Here is a 15,102-nt window from a genome sequence, read left to right on the forward strand (position 1 = left end):
CCCGGGTTTAACACTGGGGAGGACCCCAGGAGTTGCTCGGAGACTCTGCTCTTTAGGCCTGTCCACCTCCTCGCCACCTCCGTCCTGACCTGTCCAGTTTCCCCCCCCTGGCTCCTGGGGGAGGCCTTCCCCTGCACCCCTCCTCGGAAGCCTGGGGCAGTCGGCCCGCTCACTAACCTACCTCGAGAGAGCAGAGAGCAGGACAGCGACCCTGGGCGCTGCAGAAGGCACCTGCCAATTTGGCCAGGAACTGTCATTTAGAAGAATATTTTTTCCCAAGCATGCTTTCTCAGGTCTCCAGCGGAAAGCCCCGGGAGGACAGATACCACAACGCGGTCATGTCTGGGCCCTGTCCCTCTGCCCCTGGACACCCCACAAGCATGGCCTGACTCAAACCAAGTCCTTAGCAAGTGTAAGGATCTGATCGCTTATTAGGTGCAGCGGAGGGTGCCCCCCTTCCCCCCTCCCTACCTCTAGGGCGGCGACTCTCACCCGGAGTGCACTAAGAACTTCCAAACATGCGATACCTGACTACTTAGGGCACCGGCCTCTTTTCCCTCAGGTCGTCAAATAAGACAATGACAACAGCCAACACAGCAATAGCCGTCTGGTGTGAATGAATCGAAATTATACCTATTTTTTGGGCCAGATTGGCAAAAATTCTATTTTTTGGTGTGCCGCAGAATTTTAGTAATTAGTTTATGTGCCACGAAAGAGATTGAAAATCGCTGCTCGAGCGGGTTGAAGGTGCCGGCCGCAGAAATCTCCGTGCCCCTCCTCACCGCCAGAGCCCGTGAACACGGCTTCGTTTGGAAATAAGGTCTTTGCAGATGTAACCAAGTTTAGGGCCTTGAGATTGTCTGGGAGTATCCAGGTGGTCCCTAAATCCAATGACAAGTGTCTTCCCAAGGGACAGAAAAGGAGAAGACACACGGAGGAGAAGTTGGGGGGAAGATGGAAACATTCGGGGGGACACCTGGAGCCCCAGAAACTGGAGGAGGCAGGAAGGACCTTCCCCCGGGGCCTCCACGGGGGGCACACCCTGCCACCATCCTGATTTGAACTCGGGCCTGCAGACTTTGAGAGAATCCCTGTCTCTCCTTTTAAGGCCCCAGCCTGTGGTCCTCTGTTACGGCTGACTTGGGACTCGCCAGGGCCAGAAGCGTTGAGGCTCATGCTGGAGGGGTGATCACTCGGCTCACCCACCCCACCCCACCCCACCCCACCGGGCTCACAGAATGGTAGCCCGTGGGCCCAGCTGCCCTGCTAATGTTGCATTTTGCTTGAAAGTTTTCTGGCTGCTGCCTCCAGCTTTGTCTGTGGGTTAGAAGGTGACTAGACAACCCGGTCCAAAGGGGCAGATGACAGTGGAGCCCAGAGTCTGGGGCACAGAGGATGTCTTCCAGGCTGGCAGGTCCAGGACCCCTCTCTCCCCAAAGGCTCCAGCCTCTGTCCCCTCCCACCCCTCACTGCAGCAAGGCCTCAAGGGCAGGCGGTGTCCCAGCCGTGGGCTGACGGTGGCTTCTTCACAGTGACCCCCCTTAGCTTCCAGCCTTGCCACTGGCCCGCACCTTTGGCCAGTGTCACCTGTGGTTGCCTGCCCTCTTTCTCCAAAAGAGCAGAGAGTGGCCCTTTTTATGCAATGGGGTGGCAGGCACGGGCCCATCCACCAAGACCTGGGCAGGGCCTGAGGCTCTGGCCCTCTGACCCGGCAGGAACCCTCCCTTTCATATCTGTCCCTCACGCTAGTGTGGACGCTTAGGCCTCAATTAATATGCTTCTTTTTTAAATCGTCTTTTACTCCTTTTGCAGGGCAAGAAGGAAGAAGAGGTTATTGGTTAAACTTTTAAAAAATTTATTTGTAAGTACATCCTAGGATTTAAATCTCACATCCAGACAGCTCGGGAGAAGTCGACAAATAAAAGTGAGTTTGTGGACTATGAAGCCATTTAAAAAATTCTCTTTCTGAATATAAACTGAGATGTTTAATTAATGCCACATCCAGTGCCCATCACATGGCCTTCGTTCTGCACAAGAACAAATGCGTGAATGAGTAGATCTAAGGGGCCCTGCCCTATGCTGGCCCCGCACTGACCACAGGGCCCCACGGACTCCCTCCCACGTGTTACCTCCACTACTCTCCTTGGCCTTGGGGTGAGCACAGTCAGTCCCACTTCGCAGATGGGAACAGAGATCTGCCCAAGGTCGCACAGCTGCTGGCAGGTGTAGGTCTGTGTGTGATACCCTTGGGCAGACCCCTGAGTGTGGCTGCAAACTCCCTGGCACCTTGAAGAAGTGGCTTCTTACATGGGTCCTTGAGAAGGGAGATGATTGTCTTGATCAGCTTGGAAGGACCGGGAATTGTTCTGACGGTGCCCACGGCACAGAGGGAGGTGCAGCCAGGGTGCGGATCGGCACGGTGGCCAAGGCCGTGACCCCAGACAAGGTAACTGTGCCTCAGTTTCCCCACCTGTTAAGTGCTTCAGGCGGTTGTTTTGAAGACCAAGTGCCTGACAGTGACAGGCTTTCTGGGGGAGAGAGGAGCACCTTGCAGGAGAAATGAGGAGCTGAGGAGGGGACACGAATGAAGGGATTCAGAAGGCCTGCGACCCAGCCAAGCCTGGGAGGGGGGGCGGTTCACAAGGGGCTGGTGAGGCAGAGACTGGCATCCTGCTGGTTAAGGGCAGGAGCTCCGAATGCCCGCTGAGGAAGGAGCCTGCAGGGCTCTTTCTCAGTGATAACCGGCTAGCAAATGTTTTCCTATGCGCTGAGCACCTCCTGGATTCCCTGCCCAAGCACAGCACTGGACTGGGCCACGAACTCACTTTGATTAATAAAGATGAGAGAAGCAAACTATTCGACAGCCGCAGCTCCTTCCCTCTGCGCTGCCACTGCTGGGAAGTCCTAATGGTCACGGGTCCGGTTCGGTCAAGTTCCTCGGATGGACAGTCAACCTACTCCGGATAGCAGCAGGGCCTGAGCACCCTTCCAGCCTGTCTTTACCAGGAAATATGTCCTTCCATCAGCAGTACTACTCTCCTTGTTACGTAAAAAAGCACCCCCCCCCCCCCCATGCTTTGGGAGACGGCGGGCAGGGCGCCGGGGCTGGGCCCTGGGCCCGCGGGTTCTGCCTCCCGGGAGCCCGCACGTGCTCCGGCAGCGAGTGCGCGCCTCCTCCAAGCCTTACGGTAAGCGCGGCGCGCGGAGCGACCACGTGGCGGCGGAGCCGAGGCCGGGCGGGAATGCGTGGAATGCGCGGCACGGCCCCGCCGCTCCGAGCCCAGGCCCGGCTCCCGCAGCGCGCCCGCCGCCCCTCTCCTCCCAGCCGGGCCGCCCCGCAGCCGCAGGCCCCGTCGCCCGGAACCGCAGGGGCGGGCGAGCCCCGCACGAGGCTTGGGGACGGAGAGCCGCCCATCTGACTCCTCAAGCCCCACGCGCCCAGAACTCCCCAGTGGGTCCAAACCCGTGTCCTGCCGCCAGGCCGGAAGGCGCGAGGGAACCCCGGGGAGGGGTGTGGGGCGGTAGGTAGGGAACCGCTCGCCACTCACCTGAAAAGTGCCGCCCCCGCCCCTCTTGGCAAGTGCCCAGAGCCCCAGAACTCGGAGGATCCCCACAATCAAGACCCCTGGCCACCACCCCCCTCCACCGGGCCCCTCCATCCATCCACTCCCGGGGCCATGGCGAAGAATGGAAACTCGGGCGTTTCAAGGGCAGAACGAAGCTCACTGGAAGGCACGAGGACACGGGGTCCTCCCCGCAGGCTCCCAGGAAGGGCGAGGATGGGGGGCGCGTGACGAGTCCTAGAGGCGAGCGAAGGGGCCCCCAGTCCTTCCTGGGCGGCGTGGGGGCCCAGGAGTGGACGAGGGTCTTAGCACCCGCCCTCCTGCGGCAGGTCCCGTTCCCGCCGAGGCCCCGCGAGCCCCCGCAGCCGCTCCCTGCGCCCTGGTCCCGGGCGGGGGTCCGCTTGCTTGGTTGGCCAAGGGAGACGCGAGAAGAACATGGCTCCCCAGGTCATTACCCCCACCTCCCGCCGGATCCGCCGTCGCTGGAGGTGGTTATCTTCTCCATCTGGGCGCCCACTCCGCGGGACACTTGGTCGGCGACCGCCCAGGGGCCTGAGCCAAGAGGCCAGGAAATTCCTAGTGGAATTGGGGTTTCACGTTGCCCAGGGCACCAGGCGATGCGTTTTGAGGGGCGAAGATCAGGGAGTTAGAATCTCCTTGCAGCCCCCAAAATGCACCTTCTCCCTCGGGATCCCAGAGGCAGGGGGAGCCAGCCCCCTCCCACACCTGTTGGGGTTTGCTTTTCAATTCCCACGCGCGCCTCGTCTGAGGCCTTCAGAGGTGGGGAAGGGGTGTCCCGACCCCGCATCCCGCCATACCCACGGCGGGTTCGGAGGAGGGGGTGGTTCGTGTGTGGCTGAAATTAATTGATCCGAGATAGAAACGCAAGTCGGCGGCTTGGGGCGGTGGGAGGTGCGACTGCCCCGGTACCCCGGGGCCGCAGCTTTGGGGCGCCGCGGGTCCGCACTGCGAGGCCCCGGCGGAGCTGCCGCAGCACGTGGAGCCACCATGCGCGCCCCCAAAGCCAGCAGTCTGGGGGAAGGGGAACCCGAGCGCGCCCCCCCTCCCCCCGGAACTCAGTGGCCCTCGTTCGGAAGCGTTTTTCTAGGGCTACTTAAGGGCTTAACAATGGAAAACTCGCGGAACTGGAGCCAAGTCCTTTCAAGTCGCCGCCAGGTATGCGGCTGCAGGTGACCCCACCTGGGTGCGCCCCCCACCCTGCGCCCCTGTCCTCTCCGAGGAGGGCGGGTGCGGGAGGTCGACGCCCGTGGGAGATCTCCATTGGGTCCCGCACCCCTCCCGGTGCCCCGCGCGGGGCGGCGCGCAGCCGCGGTGCTTCCCAGGGCCGGCGCCGCGCGCCCGCAGCTGAATGAACGCGCTCCCTTCCCCCGCCTGAATGAAGGTTCCCACAGCCAGGGACGGTGGCGAACGCGCTCGCCGCGGAATTCGCCCTCTCGGGGCCGACGACCCGCCCCGGCCGCGGTCACCGCGGTTGGGGGCCAGGGACCGAGGACAGCGGGAAGGCGATTTAAGTTACTTTTAGATTTCCTTCCGAACCAACGTGGTTTCCCTGCCGATTGGGCCACCGGCCCTTTGTCTCCAAAGGGTCACCAAGAAATAAGCGCAGAGCACTTTAAGTGAGCCCAGAATTCGCAGTTCCTGCTTCGTGGTGGGTTTGTTAAAGGCCGTGCAAAATTAAAACGGCAACAGGAAGGTTTTTTTAAAAAGTTGCTTTTCTCTTAGAAAAAAAAATTAAAATCGAAACGCATCCTCTGCTCTCCTAGAAGGAGCCGTCCTCAAGGGCCCGGGGCTGTTGGCCCCCCTCGGGAGCCCCGGGGAAAGCAGAGCTGAGCTCCCTGGTGGGGGCTGGGCGGCCGGCGCTCCCCGCCGGGCCCCAAATTCCAGCGCCTCCCCCGCGGGTTCCTGGACGGCTCTTCACGCTCCCTGGCCGGGCTTGCACTTTTGCGCCCGTCCCTGAGCCGCCTAATCAACGAAGTTCCTCGTTGAGATCTGCCCGGTCCGCCTAGTAACAGCGCCGCGCCCCCATTGGCTCATGCTAATTCCAGTTTCCTCTGCCCGGCGGGGCTGGGGGGAAGCGCCCTCCGGGACCCGGCGCCCGTTTGGCCCGAGTGGGCGAGTCTCCCTGCGCCCCGCGGCCCCTCGCCGCCGCCGGGGCGCGCGCGGGTTCGGGCCCCTGCCCCCGAGGCGGGAGCCGCCCGGCGATCGCGCGCAGCCCCATAAATCACCCGGGTCGGAATTTTATGAATGAAAACGCAGCCCCGCCGCCCTCGTGCGCGGGCTGGTGCCGCGAGGCTCCCGGGTGCCCGGGGCCAACCCGAGCGTGGGTGCCGGGGGAGGGCGACCCGCGGGGGGTGCTCGGGCCACCCACGGCTTCCGAGGCGATTACCCTCCTGGACCCGGAATATCTGTAACCCGAATTCCCGGCGGGGGAGGGGACGCGGCAAGAACCAGCCCTGAAAGTGGGGGTGCCTTGCCTCGGGGCGTGCGCCCTTGCGAACGGGAGGGGGGCTTTTTTTGTCTCTTTTCTTTGAGTCTTTACTATTAGGGGATGCGGTGGTTTGATGACACTAAACTCTACTCAGAGGGGAAGTAAATGAACAGTTTTCTTAATTTGGGGCAGGTCGTGTAAAACTTTTTAAAATATTAAGATTGGGTAAAATGTTCTTTTATTTAAAAAAAAAAAAAAAGACACCACAAAGACGGAATCTAATAATAAAAACACTTTACGTATTCTTTTCTGTGCCTTCTGTTTGCGACAATATTGGGGACCCTCTCGTATAATCGTGAACATAGACAGATTTTTGTTTAAAATCGTCAGATCGGTGCGCCCATTTCTTTAACTTCATCATTGTTCTAATTCGCGTCGCCCCCGCCGTCGGTCCATCCCCTTCGGGCTCAGGAATGCGAGCCCCAGGGCGGAGTATGGAGGTGAAAAGATCACCCCCCCCCCCAACAGAACCAATTAAGAGGCTTCCGGTGGTCCTGTCCCAGGCAGGGACGCGACTAATATTTCCAGCGACTTATTTTACTTTTTAATTTAAAAATGAGACAGGACAGGGACCACTGTCTTGCTGCTTTCTATACAGGGTGGTTTTTTTTTCTAGCATCAAATTGCCGGGAGGGGTGGGTTGGGACTTGGGGACCCCCGCAAGGATGGCCTTGGCCAAGGTGGCAAGACAGCCCGCAGATGCCCGGGGCGCGCAGAACAGCTCGAAGAAAATGCTGGCCACCATCTTGGGCTGCTGCTGGAATTTTCGGGCATTTATTTTGTTTTATTTTCTTTTTTTTTTTAGCGAGCGCATGCTAGGCTGAAATCTCTTAAAGGTTTAGGGTTACCCCCCGGGCCATTTGCGACGACCCCCAGTGCACCGGAATGAAGCCTCCAGCGGGCCGTGGGCTCCGCCGGGAGCGTGCCCCTGAATGTTAAATGGTTCCTGAAATCTACACGTGTTAATGAAAATGAAAGAAGATGCAGGCGCTGAGATTCCTTGGCCGCCTCTCCACCCGTGGGTGCCCTCGTGGCGTTCTCGGAAATGTGCCCATTCTCCGGGTTCGGATATAGGGTGTCGCCAAGCCCCGGAGTCCCCCCTCCATGCGCCCCTCACCCCCCGCTGCGTGTGGCCTGCGCGCCCTCCTAGGTGTCCCCCTCTGCAGAGCCACGTCCACCCCACCCCCCAAATCACAGGGGCCCCACTCTGGGAGAACAGCCCCCCTGCACCCCTCTTCCCCGGTGGGGAGAAAGGCTGCCTCGGGGCGATTTGCATTTCTATGAAAACCCGGCTTCGGGGGCAACTCCGCGGCGGGACTCTGCCCCTCGCCGCTCCCCGGCGCTGCGCGCCCGCGCCCCCTCCCCCTGAGCCCGCCCCCGTCCCCCTCCCATTCTCCGCGCGGCTTTGATCTCTGAACAACAGTAACGTCACACGGACTATAGGGGAGTTTTGTTGGAAGTTGCAGCCCGGGAGCCTCCAGAGGGCTGTCGGCGCAGTAGCAGCGAGCAGCGGCGCCCGCGCGCTCCAGCAAAGCGTAGACGAGCTCCCGGGAGCGCGGGGCGCAGAAGCAGAGCCGAGCGCGGACCGAGTCCCGACCCCGCGCCCGCCCCAGGCACCCAGCAAGCCTCAGCCATGGCACACCAGCTCCTGTGCTGCGAGGTGGAGACCATCCGCCGGGCGTACCCCGACGCCAACCTCCTCAACGACCGGGTGCTGCGGGCCATGCTCAAGGCGGAGGAGACCTGCGCGCCCTCCGTGTCCTACTTCAAGTGTGTGCAGAAGGAGATCCTGCCGTCCATGCGGAAGATCGTGGCCACCTGGATGCTGGAGGTGCGGGGCTTCGGGCGGCTGTCCTGCAACTAGTTGCCTAAACCCGCATTTCTCTCCCGCTCTAGCTTTGCAGTTTGCCGGGGTTGTTGCTAGGAACCGTATTTTCAAAATACATATACGTTGTAGGCATTTTTTGAGCGAAGGGGTAGGGGCGTTAGAAATACCCTTTCTTGGGGGGGGGTCCCTTCGGGAAAAAGCCAGTGCCAGACGCACCCCAGTTGGCTCGAGGGTGCGGGCGGGCAGGCTGGGCGCCCTTTGTGGTCCCCGCCTGCGCCCGAGCCCCGCTGCGCCTCCTCTCCCGGACGCGGAGCCATCAGCTGCATGGGGAGGGGGCATGTATTTGATTTTTAAATTAATACCCATGGACACGTATGCAAGGTCCGCTCGTGCCAGTATTATGCGCCATCTTTGTTCTTTTATTGCAAAGCTAAAGTGTTTATTAATAATTGGGGGCAGGGTGGGGGCGGGGAGCGGCCGGCGAGGCGCTGGGGCCGCGGCGAGGGGCCTCGCGGATGCGGGGAACGGGCGGGAGGGGCTCGGGGACGGAGCGTGGGCATTTGAGGGGTACCCCACTCAGGAAGGGGGGCCCTTTGTTCAAGCAGCGAGTCCTGGGGTGCCCTGCACGGCCAGCCTGGGCTGGAGAGCACGCCGGGCTGCAAGGTCGCGTGGCCCCCAAGACTCTGGGGATTGACCCTCGTCTGCAGGGGTCCCAGCTTGGGGGACCTGTCTGGAGCGAGTCAGAGGCTCGGGCCACATTTTCAGGCTTTCCGTGAGAGCCTGAGGGACCCGCAAGTATTTTTAAATAATTTTTGAAAGTGCGGCATGGTGCCCTTGCGAGAGAGAAACGGCGCCCGCGCCCAGGGAGAAGGGGGGGGCCTGGATTTGAATTCCTGGGGATCTCCCCGGGGTCCGCAACGAGCTCCCGACCCCCGGCTCGGGTAAAGGGCCGCCCGGCGGTCATTTTCAGGTATTTTTTATGTACCAAATTATTTTTTAAATATTTTTAAATATTTTTTGAAAAGATGACGTCTGGGGAAATGCGGTGCGGCGGCCTGGGACGCCACCTTTGTGTCTCGCAGGCGCTGCGAGCGTGGCGCCCAGCCCCGCGGCCCCGCACCCCATTTGATGCGACCCTGGTGCAGGCGGGCCCCGGAGCACCCACCCGGGCCGGGGTCCCCGGGCCGGCAGCCGCGCACAGCGCACTTCGCCCAGCCGTGCCCGCTCCTGTTTCCCACAGTGCCAGCCTCCCCGGACTTTCCCTTTCAGTTTCGGATGGGTGGGTATTGGGGACGCTCAGGGGAGGGGGCGCATCCCTGGAAGCGTCCGCCGCTACCCGACCCCCCGCGCGCTCGGGGACGCGCGAGCCGGGTGCGGGGAAGCGGGGTCCCGCGGAAGGGGTCCCAGCGGCGGCGGTCACGGACCCGGTGCCCCGGCAGGTCTGCGAGGAGCAGAAGTGCGAGGAGGAGGTCTTCCCGCTGGCCATGAACTACCTGGACCGCTTCCTGTCGCTGGAGCCCGTGAAAAAGAGCCGCCTGCAGCTGCTGGGGGCCACCTGCATGTTCGTGGCCTCGAAGATGAAGGAGACCATCCCCCTGACGGCGGAGAAGTTGTGCATCTACACCGACAACTCCATCCAGCCCGAAGAGCTGCTGGTAACCTCAGTGCCACGCGACACCCCGTTAGCTAACGGGCCCCGGGGTGTGGGGGAGACGGACGGAGGCCCTACTACCCCGGCCCCTCCCGAGGAGCGGGCGGGACCCCCCACTCCCTGCCGCCCCAGCTCGCTTTTGCTCGGACTCCCACCGCGTCTGCATCCCCCAGAGGGGCCCAAAAGCGGGCGGTGCGCGCCCTCTAGCGGCGAGGGCGGGCCGCGCACGCTGAGGACGAGGCCCCGCGCGCTCCAGGTGCGCGGGGTCGCCTGCGTCGCCACCTGTGAACTATCATGCGAATGAGCGGCAGCCTTTACACGCCAAGGGGGTTCCTTCTCTTTTTTTAAAAAATCTGGGATCGCATGTTGCCCTTGCCCCCCAGTTCCTGGATCCCCAGCATCTCCATCCCTTCTCTCCAGGCCCCGGTCCCACTCGGCCCCCCAGGGGCTCCCCTGCCCCTCTGGTCACTTGGTCACCTATTTCCACAGCACACCGAGCTGCTGCTGGTGAACAAGCTCAAGTGGAACCTGGCGGCCATGACCCCTCACGACTTCATCGAACACTTCCTCTCCAAAATGCCCGTGGCCGAGGTGCACAAGCAGGTCATCCGCAAACACGCGCAGACCTTCGTCGCCCTCTGTGCCACAGGTAGGGCAAGGGCCGGCTGCCCGGGCCTCTCTGGGTGCTCCTAGCACAGTTCCTTGCCTCTGCCTCAGTTTCCCCACCAGGCCCCTCCTGTCCTCAGAAGGGCTCCTCTTCCCCATTCTGTTGAGCAGAGGGCTTGGGCTGTTGCTGGGCCTGCTAGAGGGGCTGCTGTCCTCCTGATTGGGTGGCTGGTCTGCCTGTGTCCAGCTGCCTTGGCTTCTGCTCCCCACCCCAGGCAGGGGCCTCTCCCCACCCTTCTCCAGTCCTTTCCTGTGTCCTCGAGGAGCTGGAGCATTGGGGCCCCCTCCCGGCCTCTCACAGGCTGGGACACTTGCCAGGGGCGCCTACAGGGGTGGGGAGCCCTGGCCGCCAGTGCCTGCACCACGTGCTCTGGGCGGCCAGCTTGGCCCTCCTGCGGGGGCGGCCACCGGAGGAGCCTGGCTGGGCTGCCTGAGGCCCTGCTAGGGGAGCCTGGCTGAGCCTTGGGAGGGGCTCCAGAGCAGCCTGCGGCTGAGGTCCGCGGCAGGGGGCAGCATCCCCTCCCCCGGCCCAACCCGAGCAGCAGCCAGCCTTTCCAGACCGGACACACACACACACACACACACACAGCGCTGCCGTCAGCTTCCCCCAGGCTCACTCCTGACCCCCGTGACTTTCCTTCCCTCCATGGAGACCCTGACCATGGGCCCCTGCCCCATCCAGCCTCAGCTGTCACACTCTGGGGCTTACTCTGGGCAACCTGACAGCTACACTTGATCAAAGGGGCAAGCTGTCCTCTGGTATCTTCCAGCCCCCCAAAGGGGCAGAGCCCCCAGCCCACATTTCATTGCACCCTCCCGATGTCTGGGTGCCCCGGTGGCTGGCATTTCTGGCTTAGGCGAGAGTTGGGAGGATTCTGCTGGCCTCCCCACCCTTCTCCGAGTCCTTCCAAGTGAGGAGCGGGGCAGATGGACCGGGCTCCCTCTCACCAGGCGCCCTAGCTCTGAGCGGGTGGGGGGTCTCCCACAGGCTGGCCCCTCTGACTGGGGCACCTATGGAGAGGGAGGCCTCCCGAGACTTCCAGGCAGCCTTTTATGGAGCTGACGGTTGTTTGGAAAAACAGCAAAGTTTCCTGGAGCTCCTCGGAGGAGTGGTTCTTGCATACCCTCCCCCCAGGATAGCTGAGCCCTGACGCTCCCCCTCTCCCGAGATCCCTGGAAAGCGTGTGTGCAGCCTGTGGGTGCTGGCAGCGAGGGCAGCAAGCCTGGCGCGCAGGCTGCGAACTGGCCGTGGTCCAGCTCCCAAGCTGCCTCTGCTCAGACGCCTGGCCCACCTGTGGTGATCCAGGTTGTTGCAAACACTACCTCCAGGGTGGGGCCCCAGGGAGACCTCCAGCCTGAGGAAGGGAGCAGCACCCGCCAGGTCCCTCGAGATGCTCGGGGCTTGGGCCTGGCCGAGCCGCACAGTTTGGAGATGGCTGAGATGCAGCCACGGCCTTGGTCACAAAGGGACCTCTCCGGAGATGAGAGTGACAGAGTTGAAGCTCAAACACATACAGGTTATGCGAGATGCAGGTGTGAGCGTGTCCCACTGGAAGGTGCCACGGGGGGCTCTGCTCTCCCCGCGCCAGGAGACTGGCTTCCTGAATCCCTGCACATGAGCACATGCCGCCCGCCTGGCGCGGGGTTTCACTTTTCCTTAAACGTGTTTGTACGTGGACACTGGAGCCTTTACTTTTGCTACAGTGGCAACAAAGGTGCCACGCCCAGCACCCAGCTCCAGGCTCAGGGCCCCCAGCTCCCCCATTAAGGTCCTGAAATGAGTGGCCTTTCCCACCAATAATTCCTCGCCAGGTGTGACAAAAAGGCATGTTCCCCTGCTGCTGGTGCCACCCGTGTCCTTACTGACTTGCCCTCCTCTCCGTGAGAGGTCCCAGCCCCCATGAGCTGTGGGGTGGGGGTGGGCCTGGCCAGGGGTAGGCCCCCCTCACTGGGTGGAGGGTTTCCCTACAGTTTGGGGAAGGAGCTCACTCAGCTCACCCCTGGGGGAAGGCCAGTGGCCTAAGCACTGATTTAGGGTGCCTGCCGCCCTGGGCGAGGCCGGGCCCCGGTGCAGGACACGAGCGGGGGAGGGGGGTGTTTCTGCTCTCAGGAAGTGCCCTCCCCAGGCCTCGGCCGTGTTCCAGAGGGGCAGGGGCAGCCAGGGAGGGGTCCCCCAGGGGCTGCATCAGGTTGCTGGTTAGTGAGTGAAGGACACAAGCTCCCGCAGGAGGTACATCTGGAGCCTGGGGCCTGCTCTTGTGCCCCCGTGGGGACGGGACCAGAGCCGGGTGCAGGGACTCCCTCCAGTGACCGCCCAGGGCCTGCCGAGCACAGATCAGATCACGGGGATCCTGTGGAGCACCCCCACTCAAGGCCCCCTTGCCTCTCCCTCTCCGCAGACGTGAAGTTCATTTCCAACCCTCCCTCCATGGTGGCCGCAGGGAGTGTGGTGGCCGCGGTGCAAGGCCTTCATCTGGGGAGCTCCAACAGCGTCCTGTCCTACCACCGCCTCACCCGGTTCCTCTCCAAAGTGATCAAGTGCGACCCCGTAAGTAACCCCCCACTCCTGCCGGCTGGGGCGGGACCTGGAAGTCTCAGAACCAAATGCCGGTGCTTGGGGTGCCGAGGCCACAGTTAGTGCCGCGGCCCCATCCCCCAGGATGACAGGGGTTGGGGTCAACGGGGGGGGGGGGGGGGGGAGTGGCTGAGTTTAGAGGCACAGGACCTGTCCCAGGCGGATAGTGTGCCAGCTGCACCCCCCCTTTGGGGTTTCCTTTGGAAGAAGCACCTCCTGGACTTGCGAGCAGGTGAGGAAGGGTCCTCCTGGGCTCCCAGCGTCCCCCAGGGCTCTCAGGAGCCATAAAGCCCTCGGGAAGGGGCCCACTGCAGGCCGCCAGCGATGCGTGCCCTAATGGTGTGCGGGGAGGGGCCGCGGGAGCTTTGTCTGGGCCACAATGCGGACAGCCAATAAATAGAAGCTTTAACAGGGCCCCTGTGAGGTCCGGGGTCATGACAATGGGCCGGCGGGGACCACCTTGCTCTTTATGGCCCTCGGAGAGAGGAGAGGCTGCTGCGGTTAGAGCCCCAGTCGATTGTCTTCTTTAAAAATGCCATTGTTTTAGTCCCACGTCTTTGCTTTCCTTAAAGGATTAAAATAACAATTACAAGGGTTTGTGGCGTTTACCGAATTAGACCTGAGTGGTTGTCAGGCCAGCCGTCCACCCCTGGGAGTGAGTGATCGCCTTAACCCTGGTCAGGCCTGGCTTGGGAGGCTCTATGGACCTCAGCCAGGTGCCATCTCACCTGCACCTTTCGGGGCAGGGAAGGTGGGCGTGAGACAGACACCTGCCTGTCCTCTGGCCAGCGGCACTCGGCTGCCACCCTATGTGTCCCCAGAAGACAAATTCTTGCTCCCAGAGGGGACCTCCCCTCTGCCTCTCGGTACTCGCTTTGCTGACGGCGCTTCCATCGCTCGCTCTCGGGGGCCACCGGGGATCAGCACTAGAAATGCCACCAAGGGGGGAGAGGGGGCGGTCAGTTGAGGCTGACAGATATTAGTCTGGTCACCCAGTGACAAACATCGCCCAGCTGAGACACAGACACCCCTCAGTAGTGGGGGGCCTGGGTTGTCTGCCCTTTTCCAGAGCTGGCCCTTGGGGACCAACATCAGCTCGTCACAGGATGGAGCTGCAGGTCTGGGTGGGCACTGCATGCATCGTCCAGGATGCGAGCCAAACGGGGTAAAGGGTCCCGGTCCCCCCAACAGTCATTCGCATTGTGCACGGCCTGCTTTTGATGGCGTTCATCACGGAAGGCTGGGCTCACTGGGGCTGAAGGGGCAGAGGTTAAGTCCAGAAGGCCGGCCTCAGAGGGGCCCCTGCCCTGGATCACGTGGCTGGACGTGCCGAGGACAGTGGCAGGGCCGGTGGGAATGGCGGGGCCTGTGATGGGAGCCGGGCAGAGGAATTCCAGGGAGAGGCCCGGGCCCTGCTGCTGGGGGCACAGGCACAGGCGGGGGAGGGGGGCTGCAGGACAGGACGTCTGCGTTCACAGAAGATGGCCAGCAGCCCTGAGGTCTCGGTCCTGAGTGGGACCATCACTGCCCGGCCGGCCGTGGGCTCCCTCCTGCAGCCTCCCCCTGAGGACCCCCGTCCCCCCGCCCTCCTGTCTCCCCAGGACTGCCTCCGGGCCTGCCAGGAGCAGATCGAGGCCCTGCTGGAGTCCAGCCTGCGCCAGGCCCAGCAGAGCCTGGACCTCAAGGTGGTGGAAGAGGAGGAGGTGCTGGAGGAGGAGGCAGACCTGGCCTGCACGCCCACCGACGTGCGCGACGTGAACATCTGAGGGCGCAGGCGGCGAGGGAGGGGCTGGCCCCAGGTGCTCCCCTGACAGACCCGCTCCCCCAGGACGGGCCTCGGCAGGAGGGAAACGCTCCCTCTCCTTCTTTGGTTTTTTCCTTTGTTCTCCCTTCCGTCTCTGACTTCATAAGCAAGGGGGGGGGGGGGGAGTACCTAAAACTCTTTAAAAAAAAAAAAAATCAGAAAAAAAAATAGTATTTTGTATAACCCCAAGCTGGAGGGTGGGGGGAGGACCTGGTAGCCCATAATCGACTAGTTATCCAGGAACGTGTTTGTGTCTGCATTTAAGGATAGGCATTAACACGGGGAGCGCGTCTGCGGGGGGCTTAGGGTTGATTCTTTGTGTTTAAGGCAAAAAAAAAAAAAAAAAAAGCTTAAAAACGTTCTAAAAAAAAAAAACTCGAACCATTTTACAGTAGAAGAGAGTTTAGGTAGATGACGTATTCTTGCGCTTCCCTACGGGGCGCAGCTTCGAGGCGGCCGTAGGCACCTGTATCCCGCTTGCTCATGCATGTAGTCACTTTATAAGT

General features: G+C 62.0%; 1 protein-coding gene across 1 annotated transcript; it reads left to right on the forward strand.

Annotated features, from left to right (window-relative positions):
* The first annotated feature begins 7,486 nt into the window (after nucleotides 1-7,486).
* CCND1 (cyclin D1) lies at nucleotides 7,487-14,925 on the forward strand. Its single transcript, XM_081153026.1, has 5 exons — nucleotides 7,487-7,903; nucleotides 9,340-9,555; nucleotides 10,041-10,200; nucleotides 12,617-12,765; nucleotides 14,394-14,925. The coding sequence occupies exons 1-5, from the start codon at nucleotides 7,706-7,708 to the stop codon at nucleotides 14,556-14,558; spliced, it is 888 nt and encodes a 295-aa protein (XP_081009152.1). The 5' UTR covers nucleotides 7,487-7,705; the 3' UTR covers nucleotides 14,559-14,925.
* Nucleotides 14,926-15,102: the final 177 nt, after the last annotated feature.

The sequence above is a fragment of the Miniopterus schreibersii genome (assembly GCF_964146895.1).
Source record: "Miniopterus schreibersii genome assembly, chromosome: 12".
Lineage (NCBI taxonomy): Eukaryota > Metazoa > Chordata > Mammalia > Chiroptera > Miniopteridae > Miniopterus > Miniopterus schreibersii.

What these genes read in the sequence shown, in the direction of transcription:
- CCND1 (XM_081153026.1), top strand. Translation starts at nt 7,706, where the DNA reads ATGGCACACCAGCTCCTGTGCTGCGAGGTGGAGACCATCCGCCGGGCG. An exon ending in TGGCCACCTGGATGCTGGAG is followed by an intron (nt 7,904 to 9,339) that starts GTGCGGGGCTTC and finishes GTGCCCCGGCAG; the next exon opens with GTCTGCGAGGAGCAGAAGTG. An exon ending in CGTCGCCCTCTGTGCCACAG is followed by an intron (nt 10,201 to 12,616) that starts GTAGGGCAAGGG and finishes CCCTCTCCGCAG; the next exon opens with ACGTGAAGTTCATTTCCAAC.